Below are 13976 nucleotides of genomic sequence, written 5' to 3'. Positions count from 1 at the left end.
TGCAGCCTGCAGCTATTGGCTGGTGCTTTCAGGGGGGTACCGGCTCTTCGGCCTGCCCCCACACCCATCACTGAAGTGGTGAGCACAGGCTGTCAGAGGGTGCACCTGCACTCTCAGGGGGGGGGGCACGTGCACCCCCATGCACCCTCTACCTGTCTGTCACCACTGACTGGAAAAATTCTTCTTTGCAAGCTTTCAGGTTTGCCCTTGCCCAGGCTGAGGAAGCACCTGCAGTTGGTGTGTGCTCTTCCTGGATGGAAGCAATAGTAAAGGAGCCAAAGGGGAATAAGGGAGACTCTGCAGTCATTCACGGCAGAAAAGAGGCTGTCTGTGCAAAAGGAAAGAGCTGGAAATTTGGAAGACAAAGGGCAGGACCCGCCTAGCTCCTTAGACCAACACGGCTACAACCAAGACCTCAGGCCCTGGAGAAACCCTCGGCAAGCAGATCAAGTCCCACGTTTGGAGGACCTGCAGCTTGGTTTGGCGTGTTCATTTCCTGGCCAAGCACAACGTATTTCCAGAGGCTGAGGCAGAAACGGGGCGCTGGGCGGGTTGCCCGGGACCGGCGTCTCCTACAAGTCCCAGAGTGCCCGGGGAGGGGAAGGAGAGGCGGCCGCAGCTCCTCCCCGTGCGCCGGGGCGGTCCCGGCTGGCAGCCGCGGGAGCGGACGTGGGCGCGGGCGCGGGCGCGGGCGCGCTGGGAGCACGTGTGCGGCTGCGATCTGGGGCCGGGCCGGAGCCATGTTCCTCCAGTACTATCTCAACGAGCAGGGGGACCGGGTGTACACCCTCAAGGTGAGCCCCTGCCGCAGCCCCGGGACCTTTCTCGTCTGCCCTTGATCTGCCCCAAGATCTCTTCCAGCCTCCCGCGCACGTCCTGTGCAGCCGGGGCCGTGTGTCGCTCTGCCCCTGGGTGCAGGGTTTGCATCTCCCTGGTCGGGGCAGGCGGGGGCTGGGGGGAGGCTGGCAGTGGGACAGCCCAGGGCAGGTGGGGCAGGGGGGTTGTGCCCCAGGGCTGGGGTGGGAGCTGGGGGTCAGGATTGAGTAGTCATGGCAGAGTTGTGCCTGTGGAGCTCAGGGCTTGGGGGGGCAGCGAGTTGGGGGTTGAGTGACATGCCCTCTCCACCTGGGTGGAGGCTCAGAGCTGGGAGAGGAGGTGGCAGTGAGCGAAGCACAAAAGTGGAGCTGTGGGGGGTGGGGACGTCAGGGTGGCCAGACTTGGGTATTTGTATTTTAGGACCCAGTTGCCATGATCTAGTATGATCTCTTTCCATTTCCTTCCCTGTAGAAAGTAAGCCCCTCTGGCCAGGTGACTTCCTCTGCACATCCCGCCCGCTTCTCCCCAGATGACAAATACTCCCGCCACCGGGTCACCATCAAGAAGCGCTTTGGCGTCCTCATGACACAGCAGCCGCGGCCCATTATGTGAGGGCAGGCCTTTTCCCAGTTGGAAGCACAGAAACGTGTCCCGGACTGCCCTGAAATGAGACAGTCCTGCTCAGCTGAAACTGGCTCGTGGCTCCCTCTGCACCAACTCATCTTCCACTCCTTTGTTTATCCCTCTCCTTGTGATCTGACTGCTGATCCTAAACACATCCTAAAACCTTTCCCCATTCTCCTCTTGTCTATGGAAAAACTGCTTTGATTCCCCTTTTGATCAAGCCAGAGTTAATCACTGTAGTTGAAAACATGGTTTGTCTTTTGATTGCCAATAAATTATCTGATGTTTATTTCTACCCTTAGCCCAGACTCTCCTTCCCTGCTGAGCTTTTAACCCTCTAGTAGTGGTGAAGCTGTACTCATTTTTTCATGCTGTGCAGATGTTCATGTTGTGTTAGGAACTTAAGCATAACAAGGGAAGGTTTCTGACTAAGCTTTCATTGTTTTAGCAGGGAAGCATATTCATCATATTAGAAATGTGAGATGGCCTTTATTAGATTGTAGGGGAAAGCTGCATTCAGGGTCTGATATGGGATCAGGTGGTTGGGCCGCGTGGCAGGAAAGGTGGAGAAGATTCTACGAAGTAAAAGAGAGGAGACTGCAAGCTTGATGGAAGACAATAAGCTTGAGTCTCTGCTGCTCGATTTGAGAGGGAAAGATACTGAATGCTAGTATCCCAGCACTGCACCACTCAGCTGCTTAGCTTGGCATTCAGGACTGGCATCGGTAGTGTAACTAAAGCACCCACTTAAGGAGTGCAGAAATAATACTTACCACAGATGCTGGCCCGCCATGCCACCAGCAGCCTAGCCGCTGTCTTTGACTTGTGCATTGCTGGTGCCCAAGGTGTCACACCCATGATAACTCTGGGGGCTCTTGTTTATCCAGAGAAATATAAGACAAGCCAAAGCAAGTTCCTTTGAATGATGCACCAGTTTATTGGGGTATTATCAACCCATCAAAATTACTAATAGTGGCTATATGCAGCAGAAAATACATAGATATACTCAGTACTAAGCAGCGAGCTCTGAGGGCCCTCAGAATCCATCCTCATAGTTGGGGCAAGTTCCAGTTTCCCACACAAATGCCTTTGTGTGGAGGAGTTTTATACAGTTCAGATTCAAAATTCTGTATTCCTGCCCACTTCTCTGCGATAACTGTCTTGGCCAGTCACGTAGGGAGCAAGGAAGCTCTGAGTCCTGACCTGTGACTGCTGTTCTTACCTGGAGTCATCACTTGGTGTTATCACCTGCCTAGATATCTCAAGTGTAAGAGTGATGTAGCTGTGACGGTCCAGAAGTTATGCGAAAGGCAAGGATTTCTTAGGGTGAGATCTTTTATTGGACCAATTAAAGATCTCATCTTAAGAAATCCCTGTCTTTTGCATAGCTATCTCAACACACTTAAAACTATCCCGTTTCTCACATACTAATCACTGATTCAGACTGGACTGCTTTTGGGATCAGTCTACCCGGAGAAGGAATGTCATGAGACCCAGCGCTGGGCAGTTTGGGGCCTCGGGGCTCTCCAACAAAAGTGCAGGGCTACCCTGTTAACACCTCTGTTTGCTGTGACCTATTTGGGACTGCCAGCACTTGAGGCTTCTGTACTCATTGCTATAACATGTGGGTTTTTATTTCCACGTTTTCCCTTTAACCTGGGATTAGAAATGGCTGAAAAGGCCATTTTATGCAGCACTGAGAGAGATTAAATTGGAGTTTACTGAATCAATGTCCATTCATTTGTGGCTGATGAAAGAATGTTGTATGGGCAGAGTTTGGAACAGAACCCAGTCAGCTGTCCTGATGCTGCTTTAACCACTAGATATTACTCCCCTGCTAGAGCCAGCCATAAAATCTAGGTGTGCCCTCCCAGGTCCCTGCCCTGACGTGTCAGAGGCTCATCCCACAGCATGGGCTGCAGCCTAGGAGTCATGACTTCTGGACCCCAGCAGTAACTACTAACTAGATACTGCTTCCCTACCACAGCTTGGAATGCAATTATAATCCTTCTTCCCACTTCTATCTTTTCCTTTTAGCTGCAAATCAGCTCTACTCATTTCAGAGACAGCAGGGAGTTCAGCATACTTTCACTGAAGTATGTGATGGATAAAGGTCACTGAAAGTTTGGGCTGTGCCTACCACCCAGAGGCCTCTTAAAGAGCCTAGCACTGTCAGATCTGTGCCAAAGAGGGAGTCCAAGGCTCAGAGATCATCCTGCTTGTGGGATGGGATTGGCGAGTATTGGCAGAGCTGGGAGTGCTGGTGGGAAGCATCAGCTTGCAAGAGCAGGACTGGGGTTGAGTGGCGCTGGCAGGGCTGCAGGCTGGGGGAACCCAGGATTGGGATCGAAGGCTATCAGCAGAGCTGCTCCGGGGTGACAGCAAACAGCCGGATGAGGATACTGCTATTTGTGCTCTCTGATGATGCCTCCTTCCTGATCCCCATGTTGCTTTTCCTGATCTGTAGGCCTTGGGAGTGTTCCCTGGGAGTCCATGCCTGGCTCACTAGTGTCATAATTTATACAGACGGGGATGTTCATTAACCTGAACGACAGAAATCCTGGGCCTGCCGCGCAGGCGCCAGCACCTGGGACTCAGCCGGGCCCAGGGCGGCAGACAGGCAGGTGCCTGGTTTGCAAGCGCAGATATCAGCTGTCGCCTCAGAAGAGTCCCAGGACTCTTTGTCAGAGCCTTTGGCCTTTGTCAGAGCAGGTGGACACAGAGCAGGGACAGCCACGCTCTGCGGGACACAGGGCCACTGGTCCGACATGGAGGCCCCAGGGCCTTGGCCAGGTGCCACACGCAGCCTTCTGCCCCGGGATCATGAAGGGAAGGGCGCTGAGCTGCGCCCCTACCCCTCATTGCTCCCCACTCCTCTACGTCATCGCTCTTCCCGCTGAGGCTGACCTCAATGGGAGGCTAAAGGACATCATGAGTCCTTCCGGTCACGAACTACAACTCCCAGCGGCCCCCGCGGGCTGCCCCGCCCCGCCCCTTCGAGCCGGTGCCTGCGCGTGCGCGTGCGCATGCGCCGTGGCGGGCGGGAGGGGGAAGTGCGACTCCCCTAGCCACGGAGCCCTTGCACCCGGCAGCCTCCTCTTCTCCATCCTCCCCGGGCGCGGCATCCGGGAGCAGCCGCCGGCCCGAGGTAAACGACCGCGGCCCCTAACAGCCTTTCCCGCCTTTTTGGGGGGGGCCCTATTCAGGGGTACAGGGTTGGTGCGCATGCGCAGCTGAGCGTTCTCACCCCCCTCCCGTTCCCCTAATTTAGTGGCAGGCTGCGCATGCGCAACTTGTCGCCCCCTCAATGGCAGGTGCCTGTCTCTCCCCATTACAGAGCAGCACCTGCGGCATCCCTTGCAAGGCCATGTGCTGCCATGGATCCCCTTGCCGCCACTGTCTGGCCCCTGCAGCAGGCCCACATGGCAGGACAGTGTTGGCCCCAGGCTTAATGCTGCCCCACCCCCCTGCCCTGCCCTGCCCTGCCCTGCCACGCCACCTTGACCCTTGCTTGGCTTGGCAATCCTTGGGCTGCCCCAGTTTGCTGTAGCAATGGCACTGAGCTTGGAGGGGGCGTGCACATCCCAATACTGTGGGCTAGTGTGGGTGAGGCCTTGTCTGGTGTCTCCTTGGACCGAGCGCTCTTTAATAGCAACCTTCTTGTCCTATGACCCTAGGGAAAATCCAGCTGCGTTAACCTTGGGAGCTGGTGGAACTGGAGCATCATTGAGTCACGGGGACCTCGTGGGCATTGCGTGGAAGAGTTTTTGCCCGGCGGGAGGATATTCAGCTGCCAGAGCCCTGAGGGATGGTGGCAGTCCTACTCCAGGACTTGGGATATTCAACCTTCAAGCACACTTTTTTGGTGCATCCAAAGTGCAAGGTGTATTAGCACAGAGTGTATGCGCTTTGGAACCTGCTGGCGTACTCGCTGTCCTTGCTCGCCACACCAGAAATCGGTCAGTGATTCTCCTCCTCGTGCTCGGATCACTTGGTTTGCTTGGTCTCTTCGCACATTTTGCACCGGGACTTGGTGAAACCTCTTGTCTTTTTTTGCACTTTCACATGTTTCTAACCAATGGACCCCTCTTCAAACCAAATCCCCTTTTGGATATTTACCCAAAAAATAATTATTTGCATCAGGACGTGAAAGTTTCTTCTTGCCTGTTTTGGCACTGGAAGTCTGCAGAGTAGTAATAGTAACGGATTATCTGTGCAAACAGTTTCAAATCAGGAACTCTGACAAACAGCTCACTGAGTGAATCAGATAGCTGTTGATTTATTTACTGGGTAAACCATGGGTCAAGCCCTGCACTCCCTTCTTAGCCACACCCATGGAAAATTCACTTGATAATCAAGAGGTGTCTGGACACCACATAGTAGCAGATCACAGGAGATCCATGGTAGACATGCATTTGCTGTATGGTGGAACTTCCTGTTATGCAGTTCATTTTGCTACCTTCTTAAATTATCACTTCTTTTTTATTTATTAAGATTTCTGGATGATCATAATTTTAACATTTCCAGGAATGTATTAGATTGTTCCACCACTCATAATTTTAACATTTCCAGGAATGTATTACCTTGTTCCACCCCCCTCCCAACAACACCAACACAGTAGCTACACAATGGCTTCTGTCCGGTTCATGGTGACCCCTACGAAAATCGATGACATCCCAGGCCTCTCTGATACCAGCCCTGACCTCAGCTCCCGCTCTAGCTCCCGGGTTCGCTTCAGCTCCCGGGAGAGTGTTCCTGAGACAACCCGGAGTGAGGGCATGAGTGACTTCTCTGTAGCGACTACGTCACTGGCTACGGTAGCAGCTGATCCAGCTAGTGATAAGATATCCAACCCTCGTGATGTGACAGAAGGTAAGAAGGATGTAGATGTTGATGTATGCGAATGAGGGGACTGAAAGTTATGGATGGTATTAATGCTTCTGGGTTGGCTTGGGCTTCTGTTGGAAGTTAGAGGGAGACTGCTTCTGTATTAATTAGCAGTAAAGGAGGATGTTCTGTGGGGATGTAGAATCCGTCCACCTCAGTTTGTGCATACATTGCAAGTGGAGGCATGTGTTTTATGATAGCAGTGGAGATTGATTAACAGCTCCACCTTTAGTACATCCATTTGCTAGTTATTTTGTGGGCCCTTTGGAAATAGCAGACCTCTTCCAGCTACACTAGGGCCACTTCTTGGTATGTTGGAAATGCAGTGAGCTCTTTTAGAGCTTTGGGGTTGTATCCATTTGAACTGATGGCTGCTTTAGAGTTGATCACATTTAGGGTGGATGGTATGTTGCTATGACTGTTCTCCATAGGTAGTGGCATCTCACCAGATCTTCTGGCCGCATGGAAACTCCTGGAATATCATGGAAGACCAAAATACTTGCGTTAAAGGCCAGGCTGGCACTGTGTTTTTGTGTTTCCTGGGAATGGGTGCCCACTTAGAGCTTTTCAGTTTTATTAGTGAGGTGACGCCCAGCTTGAAGATAGAAATAGCCATGTGAAGTCTGCATTTTCAATGCATTTGTGGTGTTGACTCTGAACAGCTAAACTTGGTTCTGCTTTTCTTCAGACTCTTTTCCTATATTGGGAAATGCTGTATAAAGCCCGGGGGAAATGACTTAGGGGAATCTCGTTTCCTGTAATTGTGTTGACTTCCTTTTTATTGAAAATCTAGCCATAACTCGCTGCTAAGAGTCATGGCTTCTATTGGGACTTTTAGATAAAAGTTATGAGTTGGGGTTTTTTTAGCTATTAATCCTGAGTCTTAATTAGTCACTGTGGTTGCCATAATGATACTGCAGGTAGATGAGTGCCTCTTTTTGGTGTTAAAGAATATGTACAATGAAATGCATCTGTCCTCTTAGGTGGGCCAGCAGCGTAACAGCAGCATTATATGCGGGTAGTTCCAAAATGTGGAAATCAGGAATGAGGCAGGGCAACTGGTCTATCAGTCACATTACCTTGGGTACATCTACCAGGGATGTGGATCATCACACTGACATGGTTATACTGTGTCTAGCACCCAAGCTGACCTGCTACTGCCCTGTCCCGTGCAAACCTGAAAGAAAGCAAAGGAGAACTCTGTGTTGCATTGAAACTGTAAAGTGGGATTTAGGGGAAGCAGAGGTGGGTCTTTAGACCTGGGGCACTCTGGCCAAAGTGTCAGGAGGTCTTCTACAGTGGTCACAAGCATTTGGGTCCTCATTTACACATTTTTCCTTGTGCCACAGAGGGAACAGTAGGGTCATCTCTGACTGAGACAATGGTAACACTGAGCTGTCTTTTGCTGTTTCTTTTTCTCCTTGAGCAAGCCAGTTCTGCTGTTGGGCTGCAGTCAGTTCTCCCAGAGTAGAAGGACTTTGTAAATGATTTTTTGCCTTATGAACCAGTAACTTTCACTTCCCAGGGACCAGGTTGGAGCCAGCATCCCATAAAGGGGAAAGTTCCATATCCCAATCCAAATCAATACTTTCCCTGCCCCCTCATTTGTCATCTTTTTGAACTAGCTCTTGTTTTCCACTTCTGGACTGAACTGGAGTCATCAACTCACAAAAGGAGAAGTCCTGTGTTCAGACTAATGGCATCTTAGTGACTAGGAAATGTGAGAGGCAGGGATTTTTGTGGGGGATATTGATTATTGCACCAACTCCATGGTTGGGGTAGACTTAGACAGGCTTTTGAATGCTGCACAGTACACTTGAAGGGAGGGTATTGGCTAATGTGGTCAGGCCTGTGTCCTTTCAGTGTTCAGCTGGGCTGAGAGCAGAAGGTGCCCTTTGTGCTTTTACATATTACATTCCCTTGCCCTATTGTCTTGTCATCCCTTCCTCCCTCCCCCCCCCCACGCTTTTTGCTGAGGCTGCCTCATTACAAAAGTCTGATCTTCAGCCTGATGCAGTCTGCTTGTCTCTGTCTAACCACACCACTTCCTGTTTTGAAAGCTTTGTCACAGTTTTCTTCAATGTTTGTGATCAAGGACCTAAGGTGATTGTCCTTGGGTTAGGAAGGGACAGTTAATTGGTTTGTGGATGTTGTTATTCTCCAACTCAATCTGCTCATCATGGGTGCAAATGCATTCTCTTCTTTAAGTGATTGTCCTGTGTGGGTTTCTTAATTCTGTCCCCCCACCCCATGCACATAGAGGTGGGGATGCACATTTGCAGTGCTTGTAACACTCACAATTATACATTAAGATAGTGCCTGTAATCTTATCTTATGCTTTGGGGCTTCGGCCAGTCATCTGCAGGAATCGTGAAGAATTTGTTTCCCCTGATGCACAACCGTGCATAGAGGTCTTCTGAATTCTGGAGGGGGGATGTCCTTCTTTCCACTGCTTCAGGGAAAGGTAGATCTGCTACAGTAGGATGTGGGATATTGGGCTGAAGCGTTGGAGGGAATCTACGTTCTGTGATGCCTGTCTTTGCTGTCTTGCTCAGGGACATATTTTGGGGTGGAAGGGAGTCTTTTTCCCCCATGGCAGTTTGAAAAACATTTTGGGAAAGGTATTTAGTTTTACTTGCAGTCTAGGGTGTGAATCGCTTCTGCCAAGATTATCTTCCATATCTCCCCTGATTAATTTCCAGCCTTCTCAAAGGGGCTTTGGAATTGGTGGCACTGTTCTTTGTCTGGAGCACACATTGTAGTCTCCTGAGTAGAGGTGAGTGTCTTTCTAAATCTATAGACTTGGCATAGGGGTGAAATGTGATGACTTCTGTTTTAGAGGCAATCAGACTAGGAGATCTTGTGGTTCCTTCTGGCCTTAGAGACTTTAAACAGCATCAGGATATTATCCCCAACTTTCAAATACAGCAAGCTGGAAGTTGTGGCAACCATGTTCTTCACAGGGATCCTTTTAGTTGTCATCAGTGCCTTGTGATGCAACAAAGCTGCTGCTGTGGGAACTGGAGAAGATGCATGTGTGAATATGCATGCCCTGAAGGGAGACCAAATCACATACGCAGTCTGTACTTCAGAGACATTATATCTCTTGTACTTCTGTTGAAATCCCTTGTATTTATCTCTCTCAATATGGCAGCTGTGCATTTTCAGCTACCATTTATTTTTGAAGAGCAGTAGAGAAAGGGGGAGAAGTGATATTCCTGTGCCTTAGATTCAGACATTTGAGGCAAGCTCTGACTTTCCTAAACATGTATGTGAGGCTGCCTTGGGAGGCTTGCTTTTTTTTTTAAACCTGCTTGCAAACAGACACATACCAAAGGCCTACATGATCCTAAATGTATCCACATATCCATGCAATTCTGTGCATGGAGAACTGAGTTAAGCCTAAGATGAGGCCCCAGACCCTGGTGTGTGCTTCCTTCAGTGCTGAGCTGTCTCATCTATCCTCATTTTTTTTCTGTCCCATTCCATAATACTCGCTTTGATCCCATAATGAATATCCATTTGCTTCCCTCATCTATACTTTTATTCCTTGCTCTTCCTGTGGCTGGAGCTAAGAGAGTAACAAGCCTTCTCATTGTGAGTGCCTTGCCAAATTCCCTTGATGCTGGGTGATAGATTTGTCCCTTTTGTGGGAGCTCTTACCCGGATGGCATTTGGACTTGGTTATAGGGAGCATTGACCTTACGCTGGCTTATCCACCCAAACCAGGTGAGTTTATCCTTTCCAGGTTGTGAACAGAATGGAGTTAGGTCACCCTGACTTGCTTACAACACTACCTGTTTCCCCTCTTTTGCAGTTGGTGGGTGAGCCTGGATTCCTATCTAGGATGGGATTATTGAGATCGAAGTCTGACCATAAAATTATCACTGTTGGTAGATTATGTGATCTTCTACCTGGCTAATACGGATTAGATTCTAGCTGTAACTCTAGGAAGGGCCCTATATGAGTGTCGCCACAGTGGTGATCATAACTCCAGTTCTGTGCCCCAGTGTAGTTTCATAGTTGATGGGGTCAGAAGGGACCTGAGCAGATCATCAAGTCCAACCCCCTGCCATGGGCAGGAAAGAATGCTGGGGTCAAACGACCCCGGCTAGGTGTCTATCTAGCCTACTTTTGAAGACCCCCAGAGTAGGAATGAGCACCACTTCCCTTGGAAGTTGGTTCCGGATCGTAGCTGCCCTGACTGTGAAGTAGCACCTCCTTATGTCTAGCCTGAATCCACTGTCCGTCAACTTATGGCCATTATTCCTTGTTACTCTCAGTAGTGCTCGGGGAAACAGGGACTCTCCCATTGCCTGCTGGTCCCTGTTGGCCAGTTTGTAGATGAAGACCAGATCTCCTCTCAGCCTTCTCTTGTGGAAGCTGAACAGGTTCAGGTCTTGTAGCCGCTCCTCATAGGGCCTGCCCTGCTGCCCCCTGATCACGCGAGTGGCCCTCCTCTGGACCCTCTCCATGTTGTCCACATCCCTCCTGAAGTGTGGCGCCCAGAACTGGACGCAGTACTCTAACTGCGGCCTGACCAGTGTCGCATAGAGGGGGAGGATCACCTCCCTGGACCTGCTCATGATGCATCTATGGATGCATGGCAAGGTGCGGTTAGCCTTCCTGACTGCGTCCCCACATTGGTGACCAATGTTCATCTTGGAGTCTATAATGACTCCAACATCCTCTTCTGCCTCTCTGCTGATGAGAAAGGAGTTCACCAGCCTGTAGGTATGCTGCTGGTTCTTTCTCCGTAGGTGCAGTACCCTGCACTTGGCAGTATTGAGTCCCATCTTATTCTCATCCGCCCACCTCTGTAACCTGTCCAGATCCAGTTGTATCCTGTCCCTCCCTTCTAGTGTGCCCACTTCTCCCCACATCTTAGTGTCATCCGCGAACTTGAACAAGGTGCTTTTCACCCCCTCGTCCAAGTTGCTGATGAAGATGTTGAACAGTGTGGGCCCGAGGACTGAGCCCTGGGGGACCCCACTGCCCACATCCCTCCAAGTCAAAAATGGCCTGTCCACCACCACTCTCTGGGTGCGGCCCTCCAGCCAATTAGCAACCCATCTGACTCTGTAGGCACTGACACCACAATCTCCTAACTTTTTAATGAGATGGGGGAGTTGACATGTGACAGGTTGACTTTTGCTGCTTCTGTTTTCTCTAGGACACTACAGCCCTGCATACAGTTGGGGCAGAGATCAGTGGAGGGAAAACCCTTCAAAAATTAGAAAGCATGTCCAAATGAAAAAAAATGGGAAAGCTGACAAACTCTGGCTGGTCAAATGTATAAGCAAAATAAGGCAGGCCAACAAAAGAATTGAAGACTGCCGTGCAAAAGATGCTACATTTAATCATAAAAAATAGTTTTAAATAGAACAGAAGCAGGAAGCTAGCAGGAGAATTGTTGGGATCTTCAATGACCAAGGTGTTAAGGATCTCCTGGAGATGGTAGGGCCATAGCAGAGAAGCTAAATGAATACTTTGCATTGGTTCTTACTGCAGAAGATACTGGGGGAATTCCCACACCAAGTCAGTCCTTCCTAGCAGATAGATCTGAAGAGCAGATCACATTGAACTGACAACAGAAGAAATTTTAGAACAAATTTATAAATCCTCATGAGTTGCCAGGACCAGGTAGCATTTACTTGAGTTCTGAGTTAACTTAAAGGTGAAATTGCAGAACTCTTGGCAATAGTATGTAAACTATCATTATAAATGACCTCTGTGCCAGAGGACTGGCAGGTTGCCACCATAATAGCTATCTTCAAAAAAGGCTCCAGGGGTGACTGTGGGAGCTACAGACTAATGAGTCTCGCTTCCATTCCTGGCAGATTGGTAGAATCTATAATGAAGAATAAAATCAGCAGTCATGTGGATAAATATGATCTGCTGAGGAAGAGTCAGCATAGCTTTTGTAAAGGGAACTCCTGCCTTACCAGTCGGGTGAAGTTATTTGAGGGTGTTAAAAAGCATGTAGACGAGGGGGATCCAGTTGACATAATACATTTGGATTTTCAAAAAGCTTTTGGCAAGGTCCCTCGCCAAAAGCTTTAAAAAAAAGAGTTACCATGGAATTGGAGGGAAAGATAGCAAGGGGTGGGGGTAAATGGCCACTATTCAGGATGGAACAAGGTCAGAACTGAGGTTCTGCAGGGATCTCTGCTAGGTCTGGTTTTGCTTAACATTTTCATCAATGACCTAGAAATAGGGGTGCGCAATGAAGACAAGTTTATAAGTGATACTAAATTATTCAATGTAGTCAAATCCCGAATTGATGTAGAGAAGCTGCAGAAAGATCTCAGCAAGCTGAGTGGGCAGAAAATGGCAAGTGAGCATCAATGTCCACAAGAGTAAGGTAAGGCACCTGAGGAAAAATAACCTCAATTATACATACACATATTCTGAACAAGCTCTTAAAATTCAGGGAACAGCCCTTAGAGTCTCTAAAACATCAGCTCAAAATGTAGGAGCAACAAAAAAACCCCAGCAAAATGTTGGGCATCATTAAGAAAGGAAGTAAAAACAGCATTATGCCACTATATGAATCTAGGTTGTTCCCACATCTTATATACTGTGTACAGTTTTAATCCCCACATCTCAAAAAAGGATGCAATTAGAAAAGGTACAGAGATGGACTACCAAAATGACCAGAGGGATGGAGCAGCTGTCATGCCAGGAGAAACTAAAAAGGCTAGGACTCTTAAGTTTGAAAAGGAGAAGACTGAGGAGGGATATGATAGAGGCCTATAAAATCAGGAAGGGTGTGGACAAAGTGAATAGGGAACTGCTATTTGCCAAGTCACAGAATACTAGGAGGTACCCACTGAAGTTTTTATGCAATGTGTAGTTAACCTGTGGAAGTTGCTACTATAGGAGAAGCAGCTAGAATAGCCAGGTTCAAAAAAGGTACTAGGCAGATTCATGGGTGATAGATCTATTAATAGCTATTAAACAGAACAGAGATGCCAAAGGATAAATACATCTTTACCTGAACTAATAGTGATGAATGCCAGGGAGGGTAGTGAATAGGAGATGGATCACTCTACCTGGTTCAGTATATATCTACCCAGTTCAGTGCCCTCCCTCTAAAGCATCCACTTTGACCACTGTCAGAGACAAGGATACTAGGCTAGATGGACCACTGGTCTTGACCTAGTATGGCCCTTTATGTTTCTAAGAACCAAAAAAGCTAAGAATGACACAACAGGTGGACTTTGCGATTAAAGGACGTCTGCAGGACTTTTCCCATCTCTGGAGTGCCTCACTATCCTGTTTGATAGACCCTCTACTACAATTACAGCCCTAGAATCCTTCCCTTTGCTAGTTGTTGCTGATGGGCCTGAATTGTGGCCTGAAGCCCCTTTTATTTCCCTTGAATACATACGGTCCAATGGGTGGCTTGGCAGCCAGAGTAAAGTGAAACACTGCTTGTAAAGAGAAATCTGTAGTCCTGTTCTAATCCCTTTGCCCCAAACTATCTCAGAGTAGTTTAAAAGGATTAATTTACTTGTCTGACCTAAAAAGGGCTCTGGCCCCAGAATAGAACTGAATGGGCCCCCAAACCTGGGGCTGCTTCTTAATGGAAGCGGCTATTGCCTCCCTCTCAGCCTTGTGTAAGTGGGTGGTGTGATTGCTACTTC

The 13976-nt window shown here is 48.9% G+C and overlaps 2 protein-coding genes across 7 annotated transcripts in view; both read left to right on the top strand.

Moving 5' to 3' along the window:
- Positions 1–619: 619 nt before the first annotated feature.
- Positions 620–1735, top strand: NOP10 (NOP10 ribonucleoprotein). The gene is made up of 2 exons (XM_006028192.2): positions 620–794; positions 1288–1735. Exons 1-2 carry the CDS (start codon positions 741–743, stop codon positions 1426–1428), a joined length of 195 nt encoding a protein of 64 aa, XP_006028254.1. The 5' UTR covers positions 620–740; the 3' UTR covers positions 1429–1735.
- Positions 1736–4454: 2719 nt separating this feature from the next.
- The window catches only part of SLC12A6 (solute carrier family 12 member 6), a 28257-nt gene continuing 18735 nt past the window's right edge, over positions 4455–13976 (top strand). For 4 of the 6 annotated variants that reach the window (XM_014522068.2, XM_006028188.3, XM_006028191.3 and 1 more), the window contains exon 1: positions 5998–6312. In XM_014522068.2, coding sequence (XP_014377554.1) covers positions 6015–6312 — 298 coding nt within the window. In that variant the 5' untranslated portion in view covers positions 5998–6014. The other 2 variants (XM_025209560.1, XM_025209561.1) reach the window with 2 other exon arrangements.

This window comes from Alligator sinensis, unplaced genomic scaffold (genome assembly GCF_000455745.1).
Source record: "Alligator sinensis unplaced genomic scaffold, ASM45574v1 scaffold842_1, whole genome shotgun sequence".
Taxonomy (NCBI): domain Eukaryota; kingdom Metazoa; phylum Chordata; order Crocodylia; family Alligatoridae; genus Alligator; species Alligator sinensis.
The sequence above is the reverse complement of the archived record's forward strand: the minus strand, read 5'-3'. Positions and strand labels throughout refer to the sequence as shown.